This window comes from Schistocerca cancellata, chromosome 9, assembly GCF_023864275.1.
Source record: "Schistocerca cancellata isolate TAMUIC-IGC-003103 chromosome 9, iqSchCanc2.1, whole genome shotgun sequence".
NCBI lineage: Eukaryota > Metazoa > Arthropoda > Insecta > Orthoptera > Acrididae > Schistocerca > Schistocerca cancellata.
This window is the reverse complement of record NC_064634.1, coordinates 167087168-167110067: the sequence shown is the minus strand read 5'-3', so window position 1 is coordinate 167110067 and position 22900 is coordinate 167087168. Positions and strand designations below refer to the sequence as shown.

At 39.6% G+C, this 22900-nt stretch overlaps 1 protein-coding gene across 2 annotated transcripts in view; it reads right to left on the bottom strand.

Moving 5' to 3' along the window:
- Window positions 1-22900, bottom strand: part of LOC126100886 (nuclear migration protein nudC) — a 49321-nt gene that overhangs the window by 5297 nt on the left and 21124 nt on the right. For both annotated transcript variants that reach the window (XM_049911555.1, XM_049911554.1), the window contains exon 4: window positions 13670-13858. In XM_049911555.1, coding sequence (XP_049767512.1) covers window positions 13670-13858 — 189 coding nt within the window. The remainder of the gene's footprint in view (window positions 1-13669; window positions 13859-22900) is intronic.

Genomic DNA, 22900 nt, shown 5'->3' with positions numbered 1-22900 from the left:
CAACAAGGTAGGCCATTTACCACTGGCACACCAAATTCATTATGATGGATTGCTTGTGTTCAGCAAAGAGAAGTGGACGTCCCAGTGTCAGTGAAGTGAATGCGGAGCACGTACGAGACACATTCATAAGGGCATGTTGCAGCAATGGCTGATGCCTCAAATGCAATCGGACTCTCCTTTCATCTTTCAGCAGGATGGGGCTCCACCTCATTTTCATTGTGAAGTTCGTGGGTACCTGACCACGGAGGCTGCCGTATCAATGGATCGGCCATGTTACAGAAGGAGACAGCAGTTTCATGAAATGGCCTCCCCGATCATTTGATCTCACTCCGTGTGACTTTTTTCTGTGGAGACACATTACAGATCTCGTGTATGTACCGCCTCTACCACATGATAAAGCAGAGTTCCGGGAGATAATACAGGAAGCGACTGCCACAGTCTACGATGCCATGCTGGGACGGGTATGGCAAGGATTCAATTACAGTGTTGACGTCTGCCAAGTCTCTCATGGTTTGCATATCAAATGTTCGTTTAAAAAAAAAAAAAACTGAAAGTGTTTCCAGACTTTATGTACACAGTGTATTACCTAGACTACCTTGGCATGGATGGACCACAATGATTTATCATTATTCCTCTTGTTCCTTCCCAAAGAAATATGTTTCGTTATAGTGACAAGTATTTGATTGAAGATTAAAGGGATGAAAATAAATAAATAAACAATGATCTGATGAATGATGAACCAGCAGGCTTCTAGTGTGCTACTTAATCATGTTATGTTAAAACCACTGCTCGATGACTGGAACTCTTATATGGTACAGTCTAAGAAAACTTTCAGCTCTGATTTCTAGAAAATGTTTAAGAATTATATCATACTATAGCTGTATTTTTATATCTGAGTATGTGCTACAACTGTGCAAAAGATGATCCTAATTGGTGATCTGTTGGGTGTATACTTCCCTTGGGAGTCACTGTACTGACAGAAGAAAAGGTTGAAAACATAGTAAAATACATAAAATGATACAAAAATGTTTACAAAACATGTAACTTCAAAAATGGAAATGATTAACTAGTTACACCTACTCAGGGACACAGCTGCGTATTTCCTCTAAATAATTTAGAGGCAAGCTGTGAAGTTTAACAGAAATTTAACTAATACATGACAACACAAATTGTCGTCACCCAAATTAGAGAGCAACTGCATAGTGAAATTATGGCTTGCCTCCCACATGTTAACAGTGTATACTCTTCTGAAGTATAGTACACATCTAGCTGCATGCCACAAGCAGTGTACACTGGTGGGTTTACTCACTGGACAATAAACCCATGTGTCAGCAGACAGTGTCAAGTCAAGAGGTGTGTTAGCAACTTTTGTGTAGCTGAAAGTAGCTAGGCCAATGTAAGCCACCCATTCACTCACTGATACATGACCTGAAATGTTTCTTCCTGTCCATCCTCAGAGCACCCTAGACATCACACAAAATTACCCACATGGCCACGGCCAAAATCCAAGCAATCATTGCAATGAGTGGTATTCAAGACCAATCACACTATGAATTCTTCCACAGATTCTTTTAAAAACCTTTATTGGTGGGCTCAGATTAATTCTGTGCAATGTTACACATATGCTAACAATCTAAATAAGGGTCACTAGCTTCACTTTGAGCTCAGCGGCAGTGTTAATATTATTACTACATGACACCACTAATCAATGCCTTGTAGCAATTCAATTGCTTTCGAAAGACTCTCAGATTCAACCAATGGATTGGGACACACAAACCCCAGTCACTACACTGTCCCAAACTGCTATTCAGTCTCTTCTGCCAATAAACTAAAATAGGATAACAGCCCAAAAAGATGATGTCACACTTCAAATTTCCACTGGGGGAAAAAAGACAATGAAATTATCTTCTGATAAACTATGCCTAGTCTGCATCATTCATGAAACACACCTTCAGCTAGTTAACAGCTGCAATTTCTGCTATATGGTGTCTTCCTATAGAATAAGTGTACACCCACTGAATAGCACTGGCCAGCTTATACACAGGAAAATGATTATGCTGGTTCCTATGCCTAGATTCAGGTACATATCAGTGAACTCTTTAGAAACATCTTACAACACTACCTCTGCAACAGAGAATACATGACTCCTATATGCCCATGAGGAATGTCAACTGACTCTAAAGACTGGCTCACAAAATTATCTCTACATTCAGGTATTTGGCCAATCAGCCGTAAGTGCAGATTACAGGCACTTTACTAAACAGTTCCCCTCAGGGGCACAATTCTCCTAGATATGTCACCATGAGAGTGCAATGCCAATCATGAACCTGTAGTACTGCCCTGAAAGGAAGCATCATACTACAATGATAAGACAAACCCAGAAGGCCCATTCATAGAGTTGTTGAACACTATTTTATTTCCAAGTAGTGCCAAAAGCCTTTTCAGAAAAAATATTCCTATCTACAGTTGCAAACACAAAATGGCCTCCTGTATTGCTGCCTTAGGAAGTATTATATTGTTGAATGCAGGATACTGGTGGGAATCACACTGAAGGTGACAGAATTTCTGGTTTCTACAAGCCAAACTAACTGTCCTCTTGAAGTGCACAAGCTTCCTATTTTAGATGTTATGCGCTTCCATTTTATTTTTATTTTGTGAACTAAGACATTTCGACTGTGTAGCTATTTTCAAGCAAACTGTTCACCCATCAACTACATGTATGTTCTGGGTTATAGTCATACAATTTCTTGGGCAGTTTGAGGTTAGCAACATCATCAACAAAGGAAACTTCTTTCTTTCAAAAAGTTTACCACAGCTGTGGACCCTGTGGTGACTAAATTACCCAAACTAAATGCCTGTTGATAAATAATTTGCCATCCATACAGAGACAGTGAGTGCTATACTGTGATAAACACTTGGCTACTCGGGCTTGGTTTCGAGGGAGGGGGAGGGAGATCATAAATGGTCCTCTCCCCCTCCCCCAACGAATCTAGGCATTGTCCTTCAGACAATAACAGTGAAGTCACTGATGACAGTGCCACTAAAGCAGAATCATTAAACACGGTTTTCCAAAACTCCTTCACCAGAGACAACAAAGTAAATATTCCTGAATTCCAATCAAAAACAACTGCCAAGATGAGAAACACAGCAGCAGATGTCCTAGGTGTGGCAAAGTAACTTAAATCACATAATAAAGGCAAGGCCTCCAGTCCAGATTGTATACCAGTCCGGTTCCTTTCAGAGTATGCTGATACAATAGCTACATATTTAGCAATTATATACAATCACTCAGCAATTATATACAACCACTCTCACAGAAAGATCAGTACCTAAACACTGGAAAATTGCTCAAGTCACACTAATACCAAAAAAGGGAAGTAAGGGCAATTCACTGAATTACAGGCCCAAATCACTAACTTCGATTTGCAGTAGGGTTTTGAAACATATACTGTGTTCGAACATTATGAAGTACCTCAAAGAAAACAATTTATTGACACATAGTCAGCATGTATTTAGAAAATATCATTCTTGTTAAACACAACTAGCTCTTTATGCTCATGAAACAATGAGTGCTATAGACAGGGGATGTCAAACTGATTCCATATTTTTAGATTTCCAGAAGGCTTTTGACACCATTCCTCAAAAGCGTCTTCTAACCAAACTGCATGCCTATGGAAAATCACCTCAGTTGTACAATTGGATTTATGATTTCCCGTCAGAAAGGTCACAGTTTGTAGTAATAGACAAAGTCATCAAGAGTAAAACAGAAGTAACATCTGGCATTCTCCAAGGAGGTGTTATAGGCCCTCTATTGTTCCTGATCAATATTAATGACATAGGAGACAATCTGAGTAGCCCCCTTAGATTGTTTACAGCTGATGCTGTCATTTTCCATCTTGTAAAGTCATCGGACGAACCAAATTGAATTGCAAAATGATTTAGATAAGATATGTGTATGGTGCTAAAAGTGCCAACTGGCCCCGAATAATGAAAACTGTGAAGTTATTCACATGAATACTAAAAGAAATCGGCTAAATTTCGATTATGCGATAAATCACACAAATCTGAAGGCTGTAAATTCAACAATATACTTAGGAATTATAATTACAAATAACCTACACTGGAATGATCAGATAGATAATGTTGCGGGTAGAGCAAACCAGAGACTTTGATTCATTGGCGGAACACTTACAAGCTGCAACAGGTCTACTAAAGAGACTGCTTACACCACGCTTGTCTGCCCATTCTGGAGTACTGCTGTGCAGTGTGAGATTCGCATCAGGTAGGACTCACAAATGATATAGAAAAAGTTCAAAGAAGGGCAGCTCTTTTTGTATTATCACAAAATAGGGGAGGTAGTGCCACCGACATGATACATGAATTCATTGTGACGGGATCTTCATGAAATTTCAATCACCAGTTTTCTCCTCTGATTGTGAAAATATTCTGTTGGCATGCACCTACATAAGGGAGAAATGATCATCATGATAAAACAAGAGAAACTGGGGCTCACACACAAAAATTTAAGTGCTTGTTTTTCCCACACGCTGCTCGAGAGTGGAACAGTAGAGAGACAGTTTGAAGGTGGTTCACTGAACCCTCTGTCAGGCACTTTACTGTGAATAGCAGAGTAATCACATAGAAGTAGATGCAACACATTTAAGAGCAATCTGTTTGGCACTGGTGTTTTACTGCAGGCCACATAAACAGCAATCACCCATGAAAATGGGTGATCGTACTCCCACTGATATAGATCAGATATCCACAATGAAGAGGTATCTGTCGAGAGACCAGACAAATGTGTGGTTCCTGAAAAGGGCCAGAAGTGTTTTTGGTAAATGCATGAGCAACAGTCTGGATGATTGACTGATCTGACCTTGTAACATCACAAAAACGGTCTCTCTGTGCTGGTACTGCAAATAGTTGAAAGCAAGTGGAAACAGCTGCAGTTTTTCCCAAGGGCATGCAGCTCCACTGTGTGTTCCCCATTCGGATCTCCGGGCAGAGACTACTCGTACTCAGGAGGAGGTTGTCATCAGCAGAAATAATTACATATGTTTTTGGATGGGGTCTGCCTTTAGCAAAACACAGTTTTGTTTTTAATCCCAAACATGTGTCACTGCAGTTGCAGCATCATCAGTGTTGTTTTTATTATTTTATGGCTGTTAAACATAAAGAATGTTTGTTTACTGTTTATATACATGTAAATATTAGTTTTTAAATCATAATTACAGATTTTGAAGTGCACATAAAATTATGTATTCATACCTTTATACCACATGGTGTGGTTTTCCTACTGTATTATGGTTTTACAGTGTCTTTTCTTTTACAGCTTGTCATCTGCAACCATATACAATTTAACGTAGACAAAATACTTAAGCAAAAATTACAATTTCGAAGTGACAGCTCAAATCGCAGAACTCCACAGTGAAGAAGGCGAGAAAAAAAGAAAAACTACGCTGAAACATAATGTAAATAGACACACACACACACACACACACATCACACTTTCACATAAAATTAATTAATTTCAAGCAAGCCATAACTGTTTCAAAATCTTAATTTCTGCATAAATATTTTGTCTACATTACGTTGTATATGAATATAATAGAGGGAAACGTTCCACGTGGAAAAAATATATCTAAAAAGAAAGATGAGACTTACCAAACAAAAGCGCTGGCAGGTCGATAGACACACAAACAAACACAAACATACACACAAAATTCTAGCTTTCGCAACAAACGGAAGGAGAGGGAAAGACGAAAGGATATGGGTTTTAAGGGAGAGGGTAAGGAGTCATTCCAATCCCGGGAGCGGAAAGACTTACCTTAGGGGGAAAAAAGGACAGGTATACACTCGCGCGCGCGCGCACACACACACACACACACACACACACACACACACACACACACACACATATCCATCCGCATATACACAGACACAAGCAGACATTTGTAAAGGCAAAGAGTTTGGGCAGAGATGTCAGTCGAGGCGGAAGTACAGAGGCAAAGATGATGTTGAAAGACAGGTGCGGTATGAGCGGGGGCAAATTGAAATTAGAAATTAGCGGAGATTGAGGCCTGGCGGATAGCGAGAAGAGAGGATATGCTGAAGGGCAAGTTCCCATCTCCGGAGCTCTGACAGGCTGGTGTTAGTGGGAAGTATCCAGATAACCTGGACGGTGTAACACTGTGCCAAGATGTGCTGGCCGTGCACCAAGGCACGTTTAGCCACAGGGTGATCCTCATTACCAACAAACACTGTCTGCCTGTGTCCATTCATGCGAATGGACAGTTTGTTGCTGGTCATTCCCACATAGAAGGCTTCACAGCGTAGGCAGGTCAGTTGGTAAATCACGTGATTTACAGTCGCAGAGGGTGGGCTTACTGGTAGTTGGGAGCTCCAACGTCAGGCGCGTAATGGGGCCCCTTAGGGATATGGCAGCAAGAGAGGGGAAGAAAACCAATGTGCACTCCGTGTGCATACCAGAGGGGGCGGGGGGGGGGGGGGAGTCATTCCAGATGTGGAAAGGGTCCTTCCTGATGCCATGAAGGGTACATGATGCATCCATCTGCAGGTGGTCGCTCATGTCGGCACCAATGATGTGTGTCGCTATGGATCAGAGGAAATCCTCAGTGGCTTCCAGTGGCTATCTGATTTGGTGAAGACTGCCAGTCTCGATAGCGGGATGAAAGCAGAGCTCACCATCTGCAGCATTGTCGACAGGACTGACTGCGGACCTTTGGTACAGAGCCGAGTGAAGGGTCTGAATCAGAGGCCGAACCGGTTCTGCGACCGTGTGGGCTGCAGATTCCTCGACTTGCGCCATAGGGTGGTGGGGTTTCGGGTTCCGTTGGTTAGGTCAGGAGTCCACTACAGGCAGCAAGCAGCTACATGGGTAGCAGGGATTGTGTGGCGTAGACTGGGCAGTTTTTTAGGTTAGATGGCCTCGGGCAAGTACAGAATGGGCAACAGCCTCAAAAGGTGCAGGGCAAAGTCAGGACATGCAGGGACCAAGCAGCAATCGGTATTGTAATTGTAAACTGTCGAAGCTGCATTGGTAAAGTACCGGAACTTCAAGCGCTGATAGAAAGCACCGAAGCTGAAATCGTTATAGGTACAGAAAGCTAGCTGAAGCCAGAGAAAAATTCTGCCGAAATTTTTAAAAAGGCACAGACAGTGTTTAGAAACGATAGATTGTTGCTGTTAGTAGTAGTTTATCCTGTAGTGAAGTCGAAGTGGATAGTTAATGTGAATTATTATGGGTGGAGGTTACACTCAACAACCGAGCTAGGTTAATAATTGGCTCCTTTTACCGACCTCCCGACTCAGCAGCAGCATTAGTGGCAGAACAACCGAGAGAAAATTTGGAATACATTTCACATAAATTTTCTCAGCATGTTATAGTCTTAGGTGGAGATTTCAATTTACCAGATATAGACTGAGACACTCACTCAGATGTTTAGGACGGGTGGTAGTGACAGAGCATTGAGTGACATTATACTGAGTGCACTATCCGAAAATTACCTCGAGCAATTAAACGGAGAACCAACTTGTGGAGATAACATCTTGGACCTCCTGATAACAAACAGACCCGAACTTTTCGACTCTGTAAGTGCAAAACAGGGAATCAGTGATCATAAGGCCACTGCAGCATCCCTGAATATGGAAGTTAATAGGAATATAAAAAAGGGAGGAAAGTTTATCTGTTCCTTCTCTAAATCCTCGCACAAATGAAAAAATGGCTGACATCGAAATAAGTGTCCAAGGAATAGAAAAGCAACTGGAATCACTCAACATAGGAAAGTCCACTGGACCTGACGGGATACCAATTCGATTCTACACAGAGTACGCGAAAGAACTTGCCCCCCTTCTAACAGCCGTGTACCGCAAGTCTCTAGAGGAACGGAAGGTTCCAAATGATTGGAAAAGAGCACAGGTAGTCCCAGTCTTCAAGAAGGGTCATCTAGCAGATGCGCAAAACTATAGACCTATATCTCTGATGTCGATCTGTTGTAGAATTTTAGAACATGTTTTTTGCTCGAGGATCATGTTTTTGGAAACCCAGAATCAACTCTGTAGGAATCAACATGGATTCCGGAAACAGCGATCGTGTGAGAACAACTCGCTTTATTTGTTCATGAGACCCAGAAAATATTAGATACAGGCTCCCAGGTAAATGCTATTTTCCTTGACTTCCGGAAGGCGTTCGATACAGTTCCGCACTGTCGCCTGATAAACAAAGTAAGAGCCTACGGAATATCAGACCAGCTGTGTGGCTGGATTGAAGAGTTTTTAGCAAACAGAACACAGCATGTTGTTTTCAATGGAGAGACGTCTACAGACGTTAAAGTAACCTCTGGCGTGCCACAGGGGAGTGTTATGGGACCATTGCTTTTCACAATATATATAAATGACCTACTAGATAGTGTCGGAAGTTCCATGCGGCTTTTCGTGGATGATACTGTAGTATACAGAGAAGTTGCAGCATTAGAAAATTGTAGCGGAATGCAGGAAGATCTGCAGCGGATAGGCACTTGGTGCAGGGAGTGGCAATTGACCCTTAACATAGACAAATGTAATGTATTGCGAATACATAGAAAGAAGGATCCTTTATTGTAAGATTATATGATAGCGGAACAAACACTGGTAGCAGTTACTTCTGTAAAATATCTGGGAGTATACGTGCGGAACGATTTGAAGTGGAATTATCATATAAAATTAATTGTTGGTAAGGCGGGTACCAGATCGAGATTCATTGGGAGAGTCCTTAGAAAATGTAGCCCATCAACAAAGGAGGTGGCTTACAAAACACTCATTCGACCTATACTTTAGTATTGCTCATCAGTGTGGAATCCGTACCAGATCGGGTTGACGGAGGAGATAGAGAAGATCCAAAGAAGAGCGGCGCGTTTCGTCACAGGGTTATTTGGTAACCGTGATAGCATTGCGGAGATGTTTAGCAAACCCAAGTGGCAGACTCTGCAAGAGAGGCGCTCTGCATCGCGGTGTCGCTTGCTCACCAGGTTTCGAGAGGGTGCGTTTTTGGATGAGGTATCGAATATATTGCTTCCCCCTACTTATACCTCCCGAGGAGATCACAAATGTAAAATTGGAGAGATTCGAGCGCGCACGGAGGCTTTCAGACAGTCATTCTTCCTGCGAACCATACACGACTGGAACAGAAAAGGGAGGTAATGACAGTGGCACGTGAAGTGCTCTCTGCCACACGACGTTGGGTGGCTTGCGGAGTATAAATGTAGCTGTAGATGTATTCTGGAACTATCCACATTCCATTAATCAGAGTTTTTTCTCTCCTCCTTTTCTGATCACACCAGCTGAATAGTGTGAGGAGAAGCTGTATGACCTCCCACTTTGTCAACATATACATCCATTTCCATTTTGGAATCACCTTATTCAATTAATACAAACATTCTCTTACCTGATGAAACAGGTTTCTTTAGATTCTGACTTGTGGATATGGATTTTGGTTTTTGTTGTTTTTATGCAAGCTATTTTGATAAGACTGAGCTGTGTAGTGTATCTAGTTTTGTCACTGATGGTTGTCTCTACAGTTTGGTAGTGATCACTGGTGGAAGTGGTTTACAAGGATCTTAATCCCGTCTCACACAGAGTAAGGTTCACCATAAATATGTTAGGTGGTGAGCTTGACTGTTGGCATTGAGGGAGGGGAGATGGCTAGCTCATATGGCCAAGCTCTTACACAGTGTAATGTTCAGTACAGAAGCTGGCTGGCTCACCAGAATGTGTGAACAGCAAAAAGTGCTAGATCTGCAATCTGTCTCGGATCTTAAAGAAACTATTCCATAAAATAATTTAATTCTATCATGCCTCATAACATCTATAGTCAGCATCACAATGAGTACCTATCATTCCACTAACAGTCATAGTTATTGAGATATTTAAACATTAAGTAAACCACTGTAAGAAATTCTAACAGTTTGCAATGAAAACTAGTGATTGGTATGAATCTACATTTTGTGCATGTTAGAGCACTTATTATTGTTAATGAAATGTACCTAACACACTGAATTATTCTTTAAACTTGGAAGGATGTCACTATCTATCTACAATTTTGAGAAAATGGATTGTATGTACACACTTTGTTCCAATCACATGCCAGGAATACAGCCAGAATGAAACATTCGTAACATCCCTTTTATCTCAAACAGTGTGATATATCTAAATTAGATTTTGGGAAACAATAGCATGCAAAGAAGAGTTTTTTTTTTTTGTTATATGGTTCAAGATGATGAAGATGATTAGTGTTTTAGAGCTCACAACAGCGAGGTTATCAGCACCCGTTCCCAAAAGTTCAATTCAGAGCCAAATTGTGAGAGAATTGGTATCGTTCAAATTGCAAGATTGGACACAGCACTGAAACTTCCTTATCTACTGCGATACTCAGGTAACTACAGATTTTTTTTTCAATGAAATAATGTAATTTTTAATGGCCAATGACAGCTGGTGAAATAAAACTTGCTGAGGCTCATGCAGCAATATATATTTACTTTTGTACTGAGAATGGGCCTTTTCATAAACTATTGTCCTGTATTTCCTTCATTTGCTATTTTAATAATACCCAGTTTCAGGATTCTGTCAAAATTTCTATTGCATAAGAATGTTTGTGAGATGAATATTAGTGAACTCTGCTGTGTTTTGCCTAAAGAAGCAAATTTTAACAGTCAATCAGATTGGTTACATAGTAATCCAATTTCACATGTAGGATTCTCTAGTATATCAAACATTTTTCTCCAACTGATTTAACAACCCAAAATTAAATCTAATCTCTGAAGTTTTCGAATTTAATAGTTTTGTGAGTGTGGTTTAAAAAAGGAAATTTTTTATTAATAAAGATACCAAATCATCACAATTTCACAAATTTTATCAGATTCAGCTTATATAAGCATCTCCAAATTGTTTTCAGATTTTAGCACACTGATGCTGCACACAGCAAATCAATGTCACAACTTTCTATTTCCAAGAGCTGGACTTCAAGCAGCATCAAATACGAACTTTATCAGTAAACCCCTGCCATCTTTTGCCACTCGGTAGATGAGAATTTTATTATTAACAGTATTAAACAGATTGACTCTTTGCAGCTGTGTGAGGAAACAAGCAGTAGAGTGTGATAGCCTCTTCTTTGAAATCATCCGAAAATCATACAACTATACCAGTCTGTTGGTATTTAGTCACTTTAAAAACATCCTTAGGTCTTACATCAAACTCAAATTTAATCGAGTTACGTACATAACCACATAGTCAATTTAATCAATTAATTTCATCTATTTTCAATTTCTACAATGTCTACATTTAAATATACATATATGTAGTGACAGGACAAAAATATGGAAACACTGTGAGAAATGTATGCTTGAACAAAAATACAGATGCTAACGAAGACTGCAGGTTGCACTGTTGTATTTGATCCTGAACAGCAACTGTGCAATGTCCTCAGAATGTTGCAAGTGTCAGCCGTGGTCAGAACAGTTTCCTGTGCAGTTGTAAGTGCATTATCCTGGAGCTAACAAGGGGACCATACACACTTGCTCTAACCGATTTGATTCATATTGATAGGGTGTGTAAAGTTTCAGTCATCCATATACAGGGTGTTACAAAACGGTATGGCCAAACTTTCAGGAAACATTCCTCACACACAAATAAAGAAAAGATGTTATGTGGACATGTGTCCGGAAACGCTTAATTTCCATGTTAGAGCTCATTAAAAATATATCATTTTTTCAAACCAACAGCTCAATTCATGGAATCAATACTAGAAATAAGAATAATCTTCACAAGGATTTAAAGTCACTTAGTCTTGTACAAAAAGGTGTGCATTATTCAGGAACACACATTTTCAATAACTTGCCAGCAGCCATAAAAAGCTTAACAACCAATGAAATTCAGTTTAAGAGAAGCCTAAAGAATTTATTGGTGGCCAACTCCTTCTACTCCATTGATGAATTTCTTAGTAAAACCAACTGATTTGTATATAAGTACAACATAATTTCTGCACAATTTCAGTGCAGTAATGTGTTCACTGAAAATTTGTGTGTGTGTGTGTGTGTGTGTGTGTGTGTGTGTGTGAGTGAGTATAATCTAACTTCTGCACCATTTCAGTGCAGTAATGTGTTCATTGTAACTAAGTATTACAGTAGTTGTATTACATGTTTATTACCTTATAAATAAATAAATAAACTTTTTTATTTTAAATTCAGTGCATTAGTATTTGTAAAATGACTCTTAGTGTTCATTAAAAATGACTATCATTCCACTTGGGACCTGTGGAATGGTACATTAGCTTATTTGTTTTAGTTGTAAATATTTGTCATGTATTGTTGTTTTTCTGACATGTTCCACATCCAGGAGGACCTCCTCACTACGGATCAATTGGAATGAAAGTAAATCTAATCTAATCTAATCTAATTTTAGTTTCGTCAGTATGTACTGTACTTCCTCGATTCACCGCCATGATTTCATATGGGATACTCTACCTGTGCTGCTAGAACATGTGCCTTTACAAGTACGACACAACATGTGGTTCATGCACGATGGAGCTCCTGCACATTTCAGTCGAAGTGTTCGTATGCTTCTCAACAACAGATTCGGTGACCGATGGATTGGTAGAGGCGGACCAATTCCATGGCCTCCACGCTCTCCTGACCTCAACCCTCTTGACTTTCATTTATGGGGGGGCATTTGAAAGCTCTTGTCTACGCAATCCCGGTACCAAATGTAGAGACTCTTCATGCTTGTATTGTGGACGGCTGTGATACAATACGCCATTCTCCAGGGCTGCATCAGCGCATCAGGGATTCCATGCGACAGAGGGTGGATGCATGTATCCTCGCTAACGGAGGACATTTTGAACACTTCCTGTAACAAAGTGTTTGAAGTCACACTGGTACGTTCTGTTGCTGTGTGTTTCCATTCCATGATTAACGTCATTTGAAGAGAAGTAATAAAATGAGCTCTAACATGGAAAGTAAGCGTTTCCGGACACATGTCCACATAACATATTTTCTTTCTTTGTGTGTGAGGTATGTTTCCTGAAAGTTTGGCCGTACCTTTTTGTAACACCCTGTATACTAATGTGTGGTCACTAGCAGCCAAGGAGTCCATAGCCGACCGAGTAAGCACTTGGTTTCACAAGATGGAGGACTCAGATCGAAAATGGTATGATGGGATAATTGCACAGTGTCTGAACCAAAACTTGTGTAAAAAATCAGTATACACAAACATCAAGATGAGAATATACATAAAACTGATCTCAATATTTATGAACTTCCAGCATGCTGGAGTAGCTTGGGTCAGAAACTTCCATTAACCAATAGAACAAAACACCAGACCAAAGTTGGAAACTGTACTTTTTTATTCACTTTATGACTAGTTTCAGGCCGAGACCCCATTTTGAGATCATCATAACATTGTCAAAAACGGCATTTCCAAAGATGTCACAAATATGCAACGAGCAGTTACAGCACTGTAACTGTTCGCTGCACATTTTGACATCTTGGGAAAGGCAATTTTCAACTATGTTATGATGATATGAAAATGAGTCTCCCCCAAAACTAGTCATCGAGTGAATAAAAAAGTACAATTTACTTAGACTGGTTTTTTGTTCTATTGATATTAAAATGACACTAACCTCCACTTCTGATAGAGTCTGTGTCCACCGGTAGTTGGGAAGATCGCATCCATTGCCAGAGTTTGGTTTTAGCTTTCCTTTTTCTTTTGGATCTTCTTCCTCCTCAGCTTCACTAGCCTTGTCCCCAGAAGCATCCACATTCTCATTACTGATTTCCATGGGAATCTGATTAGTCCTTTTGTTTTTCTCCTGTAACAATGAAAGTAAAAAGTCTTAGACACAACAATCTAAATTACAGGGCACAAAATACTGAAATACATCTTAAGCTACACTCTTACACAGTACAGTGTATGATTAAAAGTACACAATGTAACAATCATTCTTCTCCTCCCTGCATGTGGTACAAAGGCAATTATCGATTTGTTTTTTGACTCACATTACAACAGGGTCACTCAAAACTGAGTATAACGCTTACTGGAATGTGCACCATCTTCCCTGTACCATCTCCCAAGTACTTCTTTGAGCATTTTTGTGATTCATTCGCACTCAGTGTACAAACTCCCTGTTAATTCAATTTGGAGAGCATCTCAGATGAATGAAAAACTTTCTGCAATTTCTTCATTTATTTCTACAAATAAGCCATTCACTTAGCATCTAAAAGGAGGCACGCTAGAGTCTAGACAATAGCTGTTTAATTTATTTTTCATTGTGGTTGCCGTACTAGTCTACTTGGCTATAATTTTACATTACATACAATGCATGCATTTCTAGTACTTTCCATCAAACAGTGCAAGCATCTGTCCCAGGCCATGTGCTGGTGAGTGGTTCACTATCTACAAAACAACTGTACATGCAAACTACTACTAAACAACACACTGTATTTTACATCAAACTAAAAATTCATTTTTAGGTAGCACACTTTTAGAGGAAGAACATGAAGAACCAGTTTTAAATTTAAGCTGGGGATGCAGCTATCTGCTTACATCAATCCTTTACAACATTTATTATATTTCTCAATATTGGTAAGGTGCCATTGACACTCCACTCACAACATTTTACATGTTCCCTGCCAAACCTGTAGATAACAAGCACAAATCCATCTGATCGGACCTAAACATCCCTGTTCAGACTTATGGTAAGTGGCAGCCCATGTTAATGTGTAATTGGGTACTTCTCTCCACATTATTGGATCTATTTTCAGCCTCTCCACTGATTATGATGGATTTAAGGTGCTGATCAGCATGGTCATCAACACCCTTAATGGATATAAACACACACACATCCTGGTTCAAACGATGTCTGTTCGCACGAGGAAAATTGCTACAATAATAACCCAGGAACATATAGTAGCCATCCACTCTATCACTAATATTTTCTCCCCAACACTGTACATTTTTACTGTTGTCAGCTACGATGATGAACACATCTCCCAGCTAGGATAGTGAACACATCTCAAACCAAGCTGAGGGTTGATCTTAAGTCAGCATGTGAATCATATGTAGCTAAAATGTGTTGTACCAAGAGTGGTATTCCACAAGCTTCACATACAGGTGAATCGTCATGCTAGAAGAGGAAACTGTGTGTCAACAGACACTGTCCTATTTGTAGCCTGGTGAGTGGTAAGCACCATTTCTTTTCATTGGTACGGCAGGCATGAGGTTTACCAAGCCTGCACAGTCAATTTGATAGTGTGCATTTTTTACTTGCAACCAATCATCTTTCTACTGCCACATGATCCATATATCTTATGATAAAGTGTGCAGGGGGACAGCACACTGAATCATAAAGCCATTTGTTGGCTACATCATTTTCCCATATCCTTGTCCTGGTGCTCAATGGGTGGCAGGGAAAGAAGATGGGAAAATTTCTACTTTGATGGCATAGGCAGCAGCCCATACATAAATGAGGAAGTCAAACATAATGAGCTTCCATGTCCTCTCTCCAGCACCATGGCCATATTCAGTGTTTGCCCCCATCTTTATCAGGTCTACACAAACTCGATTGCTTTTGAGGATTGAAAATGCTTCACTTAACAGATTTCTACAGTCAAATTTTTAATTTCCCATTCATTTCGACAGACAATGTATTTTTTTTCTGTGGTGTGTTTTTTTTCCTCCACCTACTAACCAATAGATGGCAATCTTTAATATTAAGAGGACAAAATCCCATCATCAGCAATAGTCCATCTACAGATGTGTCAAAGGCACCTATATTTCCTAAAATGATCTCTCTCTCTCTCTCTCTCTCTCTCTCTCTCCCCCCCCCCCCCCCTGCATGTCCTAGTAATTGGCCTACAGCCACACTAGAAGGGAGATGAACCTCTTTTGACCTACACTGAAAATTTCATTTTATAACAACAGTCCCATGTTGCTTACTTGCTCAGTATTTGGTTCCTAAGTCAAATCTGAAAAGAGAAATGCAAAGGCTCAATCTAGATATAGTAGGGGTCAGTGAAGTGAAGTGAAGTGAAGTGAAGTGGAAAGAACACAAGGATTTCTGGTCAGACGAGTATAGGGTAATATCAACAGCAGCAGAAAATGGTATAACAGGAGTAGGATTCACTATGAATACGAAGATAGCGCAGAGAGTGTGTTTCTGTGAACAGTTCTTATAAGAATCAACAGCAAACCAACACCGACAACGATAGTTCAGGTGTACATGCTGACATCGCAAGCTGAAGATGAAGAGAGAGAGAATGTGGCTGAGGATATTGAAAGGGTAATACAGTATGTAAAGGGGGATGAAAATCTAATAGTCATGGGGGACTGGAATGCAGCTGTAGGGGAAGGAGTAGAAGCAAATGTTATCAGAGAATATGGGCTTAGGACATGGAATGATAGAGGAGAAAGACTAATTGAGTTCTGTAACAAGAAACCATGGCTAAAAGAAGAAATATTTCAATTGATTGATGAAAGGAGGAAGTACAAAAATGTTCCGGGAAACTCGGGAATACAGAAATACAAGTCACTGAGGAACAAAATAAATAGGAAGTGCAAGGAACTAAGACAAAGTGGCTGGAGGAAAAATGTAAAGACATCGAAAAAGGAATGATTGTCAGAAGGACAGACTCAGCAAATATGAAAGTCAAAATAACCTTCGCTGACATTAAAAGCAAGGGTGTAACATTAAGAGTGCAACGGGAATTCCACTGTTCAATGCAGAGGAGAGAGCGGATAGGTGGAAAGAATACATCAAAAGCCTCTATGAGGAGGAAGATTTGTCTGATGTGATAGAAGCAGAAACAGGAGTCGATTTAGAAGAAATAGGGGACCCAGTATTAGAATCAGAATTTAAAATAATTCTGGAGGACTTAAGGTCAAATAAGGCAGAAAGGGATACATAACATTCCATCAGATTTTCTAAAATCATTGGGGGAAGTGGTAAGAAAACGACTATTCACATTGGTGTGTAGAATGTATGAGTCTGGTGACATACCATCTGACTTTCGGAAAAGTATCATCCACACAATTCCGACGACAGCAAGAGCTGACAAGTGCGAGAATTTTCGTATAATCAGCTTAACAGCTCATGCATCCAAGTTGCTTACAAGAATAATATACAGAAGAATGGAAAAGAAAATTGAGGATGCACTAGATGTCAATCAGTTTGGCTTTAGGAAAAGTAAAGGCACAAGAGAGGCAATTCTGACATTGCAGTTAATAATGGAAGCAAGACTAAAGAAAAATCAAGACACATTCATAGGATTTGTTGACCTGGAAGAAGCGTTCCGCAATGTAAAATGGTACAAGATGTACAAAATTCTGAAAAAAGTAGGGGAAAGCTATAGGGAGAGACAGGTCATTAGTATATGTACAACAACCAAGAGGGAATAATAAGAGTGGATGAGCAAAAATGAAGTGCTAGGATTAAAAAGAGAGTAAGATACAGATGAAGCCTTTCGCCCCCACTGTTCAATCTGTACATCGAGAAGCAATGATGGGAATACAAGAAAGGTTCTGGAGTGGAATTAATATTCAAGGTGAAAGGATATCAATGATATGATTCGCTGATGACAGTCTCACAGTGAAGAAGAATTAAATGGTCTGCTGAATGGAATGAACAGTCTAATGAGTACACAGTATGGATCAAGAGTAAATCGAAGAAAGACAAAGGTAATGAGAAGTAGTAAAAATGAGAACAGCGAGAAATCTATCAGGATTGATGGTCACAAAGTAGATGAAGTTAAGGAATTCTGCTACCTAGGCAGTAAAATAACCAATGACAGACGGAGCAAGGACGACATCTAAAGCAGACTATCTATGGCAAAAAAGGCGTTCCTGGCCAAAAGAAGTCTACGAATATCAAATATCAGTCTTAATTTGAGAAAGAAATTTCTGAGAATGTACGTCTGCAGTACAGAATTGTATAGTAGTGAAACATGGACTGTGGGAAAACCGGAACAGAAGAGAATCGAAGCATTTGAGATGTGGTGCTGCAGACAAATGTTGAAAATTGGGTGGACTGATAAGATAAGGAATGAGGACATTCTGCGCAGAATCGGAGAGGAAAGGAATATGTGGAAAACACTGGTAAGGAGAAGGGACAGGATGATAGGACATCTGTTAAGATATGAGGGAATGACTTCCATGGTACTAGAGGGAACTGTAGAGGGCAAAAACTGTAGAGGAATACATCCTGCAAATAATTGAGGATGTAGGTTTCAATTGCTAATCTGAGATGAAGAGGTTAGCACAGGAGAGGAATTCGTGGTGGACTGCATCAAACCAGCCATAAGACTGATGGAAAAAAAATCGAGGTCAAATGATCAGGTAGATATATATGTATCTTGACACATTTTGACCTGTAATGCATTCACAAAGTATATTAATTATGGGATCTCCTTAAAATGTTCCCTAATAACACAATATTAGATGTGTTTTGCCACCTTTAACTTAATTTGGTTACATCATATCTTGAGTATCCCAATTTATTCAATTTGTTTTTTCGAGTTGGCCAGCGCCAATGAGAGATCGTTAGCATAGGTCACAGCTCTAAGAACTGCAACCTCTGGTTGCAACGTGTTCAACAATGCTCTATGTGAAAGATTAAGAATTAAAATTAGACCTCACACCGCACCCTGGTCACCCTTTCACAACCATCTTTTAACCCATGTCAGGTGAACTTAGCCTGGCGTCTCTATTTTTGTAGTAGTCTCATAGACAACCATACAATGACTGAGGACTCTCCATCAATGGCCACCACACATTGTCAAAACCTCCTGTTCCCATGACCCCACCCACTTAGGCTCACTTGGAGACTGATCAGCTCAATGACTTGATTGATTGCATCCTCCATAAACCTGCATTTGGAAATCACCATTTATTCATTCCATTTAGCTTAGACCTTAACACAGTTCTTATCCAGGAGGAGGAGAAATGCGATGGTCCCTTAGATCCACGACCAATGGTTGGCCAAACTTTTGAAGCTTCTAAGATAAAAAAAATCCTATAAATCCTATTGTGAGGTACCAAAATAAAAACTTTTTAAAAATCTTACATTTGTTTATCTCTCTGTTTAAAATGCAATGTCTCAACTGACTGACTCACTAACTTGCTGACTCATCATTGCCCATCCCAAACCACAAAGGACAAGAACTTGGAGATTTGCAGATGGTGTTGATCTTATACTGTAGGCATCATTTAAGAAGGAATTTTTTGAAATTCCACCCCTAAGAGGATAAAACAGGGGATGAAATTTGTTACTATTAAGGCAATTCTGAAGCTAGACCGAAAACTAGTACTTGGTTTCTCCATCAGAAATAAAGAAATACTGCTACAGCATTTTTACAAGTTTAACACCTATGAGGGTCAAATCACTGGTGAAAGAAAAATAAAAACCTACGCAGACCATACAGTCTATGCTAATGAACTCGCAGGCGCCAAGTTAGTTACAGCTACAGACTTACATTTCTAGTATACATGAAATTAATTTTTAATTAAACTGAATGTAAGAAAAAAACTCAACTGTACATAAGGAAGAACTTTTAAAGTAGTTAGTAATAAAGTACTGTACAAACTTAAAAAACACTTTTTCATCAGACTATTAACTTCAAATGAAAGGATAGCACTCTCTTCTCTCATCAATGTTTTTTATTTTTAATGTTGGGAGAGTATGCAGGGGCTGCCTTTCATTGTTACGTGTTAAGCTCAGATTTTTAGCCGTCTTGTGCTTTCTTTCCTTGAAGCAGAATCCATTGCGAAATTCTCTTCAATCCCCAAATGAATGGTTTCGAAGGGACAATCCATGTTTCCTTTTCAGGGAGTATACGCGGACAAGGAAAAAAAATTCCTGGATTTTTCCCGGTTAAAAATACAATTTCTCCTGGGTGAAAACACGCGTTTTCCATGTTAAGTGACAATGTATTTTCCCTTATCAATCGTAGAATTTCCTGACACTTTAGAAAACGAATCTCAGGGAAAAAGACACGTTTTGGAAATATCTTTGATGTGCAGCACCCTGTACGCTGGGTATTTTCGTATTACGAAAATATACATTGGAATTCTACCAAACACCGCATGTTACTTTCCAAATAATTGAAATTGAAATAGCGATGTGCATCTGTAAGCCAGTCATAGCTCATGTCACGTGATCTCGCCAGCCGATGGCAGCGGATATTCAGAGCATAGAGCACGTGATGTAGTCAGCCAACAGCAACATCACTGTTAAGTGGCACAAACACACAAACAGGGAAAGTTAATAGTTTAAATTAATATACATAGTGTTGTTACAATAAAAGCAAAGCTTTCACATATAATATTGGTTTAGGAGGTTAATAAGCTGCATGAGAAGCTAAGCTTTCGCATATAATGTTTATCTTTTTTGCGCGTGTTACACTTGAGCTATATCACACAAACGTGCCAGTAAAATTTTTAATAATGACATAAATGTCTGATCTTCAGGGTTAGAAATTCTTCTACATGGCTCGTCATCGAAGAGTTGATTTTTAAATGAGAGTCAAACGCTCTGTGATTTAATAAATTCATGGTACATTCTCGCACATAGTTCAACATACGTAACAGAATATTTACTTTAAAAGTAACTCTTTTCAAAACACCATTCGCAATATTTTCCCGCGACCTGTTAGAAATAGTTTTGTTTCGGCATTTGCCAGAGAGCGCAGATAACAGGCGACACCGTCTTGCGCAGCTATCATGACTTAGGAAGCCCGTATATACGTACGTGTAAAATATTAAAAGATCATACATTGTCATAAAAGAAACAAGACTTCAGAGGATACTCCAAAAACATCAGAATTTTCAGATTCCCAATGAAGTAGACCTCGACCTTTTCAGCGTGGTTTTCGGGACGTAAATTTTCTCTGAGCAGTAGTACTGTATATGATGTTTGGTTCTTTATTATGGCAAAATGCCATATGTGGTAGAAGATGATAACGTGCACTTGAAATGCAGCGAACAATTGAAACTAGCCAGTACTGTGGAATTACACATTTCATTTCAAATACATTGACTGCCTCTGCAGTAAAAGTTTATAAAAGTCAAAGTTCTTTAGCAGACAGACAAAAATAACTTCACTGTTCCGCAAGCTCGACTGTCAGAAAAGCGGAAACAAATAAAATCTGAAACTAATGACATATTTTAGCATTCTGTAATTATGTGAAAGCATTTTACTTCACTTGATAGCTCCCGGCCAAAGATATCCGTTTTGTTTTCATTTAACATGAGAGTAAACTAGGGGGAAACAGCAAAATCACTAAAGGTAAACACGGGTCACGTGGAGACTACCCACTATAACTCAGACTGCTCTGCGCATCAGCCCCGGATCTACTAGACGCGAACCGTGTCAATATTAAAAAAATTGAATTTTCAAAAATATGTTCATCTTGTAGCGCATATCTTTCTGAAACATAAAACACATGTGTTCGAGGAAATGTTAAGACATTATTTGGTCTTAAGTGTGCCAAAGTGCAGTGCCACGCCTTTTCATAAAGCATTCTTCTACTGCACGTCACTGTACTTCGCTCTGTGGAATTGAAACATGTATATTTTGTAATGGATGCCATCAAACTATATTCAGGACAGTGGAAATTAAAATGTCCTGTGGTGCCTCTCCTGCTCCCAGTCGGCCGGTTTGACAGCCTGCCTCTCTTTAAAAAAATCTCTAAATTAATAGCGGATGGGATTATTTGTAATCGGGAGAACAAGAACTCTTCAGAATATTTGCACTCTTTATTGCCTATTAGCTAATAACTTGCTGTTTTGTGTGATATAAAATTAAATATAAGACACATAAAACCAATAAAGACAAGAGATAAGCAAGGAATCACATTTCTTCAATCCTTAGCTCCTAGCGTTTTATTTCTTTCTTTTTTTCCCTCTCCAATCTTGCTACAGCTTTACATGGCGTGCTTTCCTTTCTGTGAAAGAATCTATTACCTCATCAAAGTTCGTCAAACGTTTTGCTACATGAAAAATCGAAATGTTATTTAATACTGAAAAAGCTGCCAACGCAAATAATACCCAAGACTGGTGTGGTTTCTCAATCTGATTACGTCTCTTGTTACTGTCCGCTAGATAAAATAGGCCTTTCTAATATTGCAGCAATTTTGTTACACACACCAAATAAACGAAACTGTTTTGGCACATTGTGTGATGTCCCCGTTTCCTCTCCTTCCTCGTTCTAACAAACAATCTTGTCGTCACCAATTCTGTAGCTATTCCTGCCATTGTCAAAATTTGTTCGCCGATTAACTTCACTAACCATGCCAGAATCAGAGGTTTAGTTATCCCACGATCATTTTCCCGTTAGGCGCTATTACATGTTCGTACAACACGTTTTCCGCATTACTTCCTAAATAGAACTTAAGCGGCTGATAGCCGGGGACTTCACAACTGGCCCTTATTAGTGTAGCGATCTAGCCAAAAATTTTATGACAAAAATTCATTTTCCTGATCTTTCTCACCTGTTATTCCTGTCAGTCGTTTATTTCCATTCTGGTAGTCTGAATATAGAGATTTCACTAGTAATTATAACAACGCTGATCATTCGCAATGCCCGAGCGGTTCTAGGCACTTCAGTTCGGAACCAAGCTGCTGCTATGGTCACAGGTTCGAATACTGCCTCGGGCATGGATGTGTGTGATGTCCTTAGGTTAGTTAGGTTTAAGTAGTTCTAAGTTCTACGGGACTGATGACCTCGGATGTCAAGTCTCATAGTGCTCAGAGCCATCATTCGCAAACCCAATCAACCACATAATCAGATAGCGATTGGCATTCATCCGTTCGGCTTTACTCCGCTCAGCTCGTATAGCCCCGTCCCCTTTTGGCTGCGGAA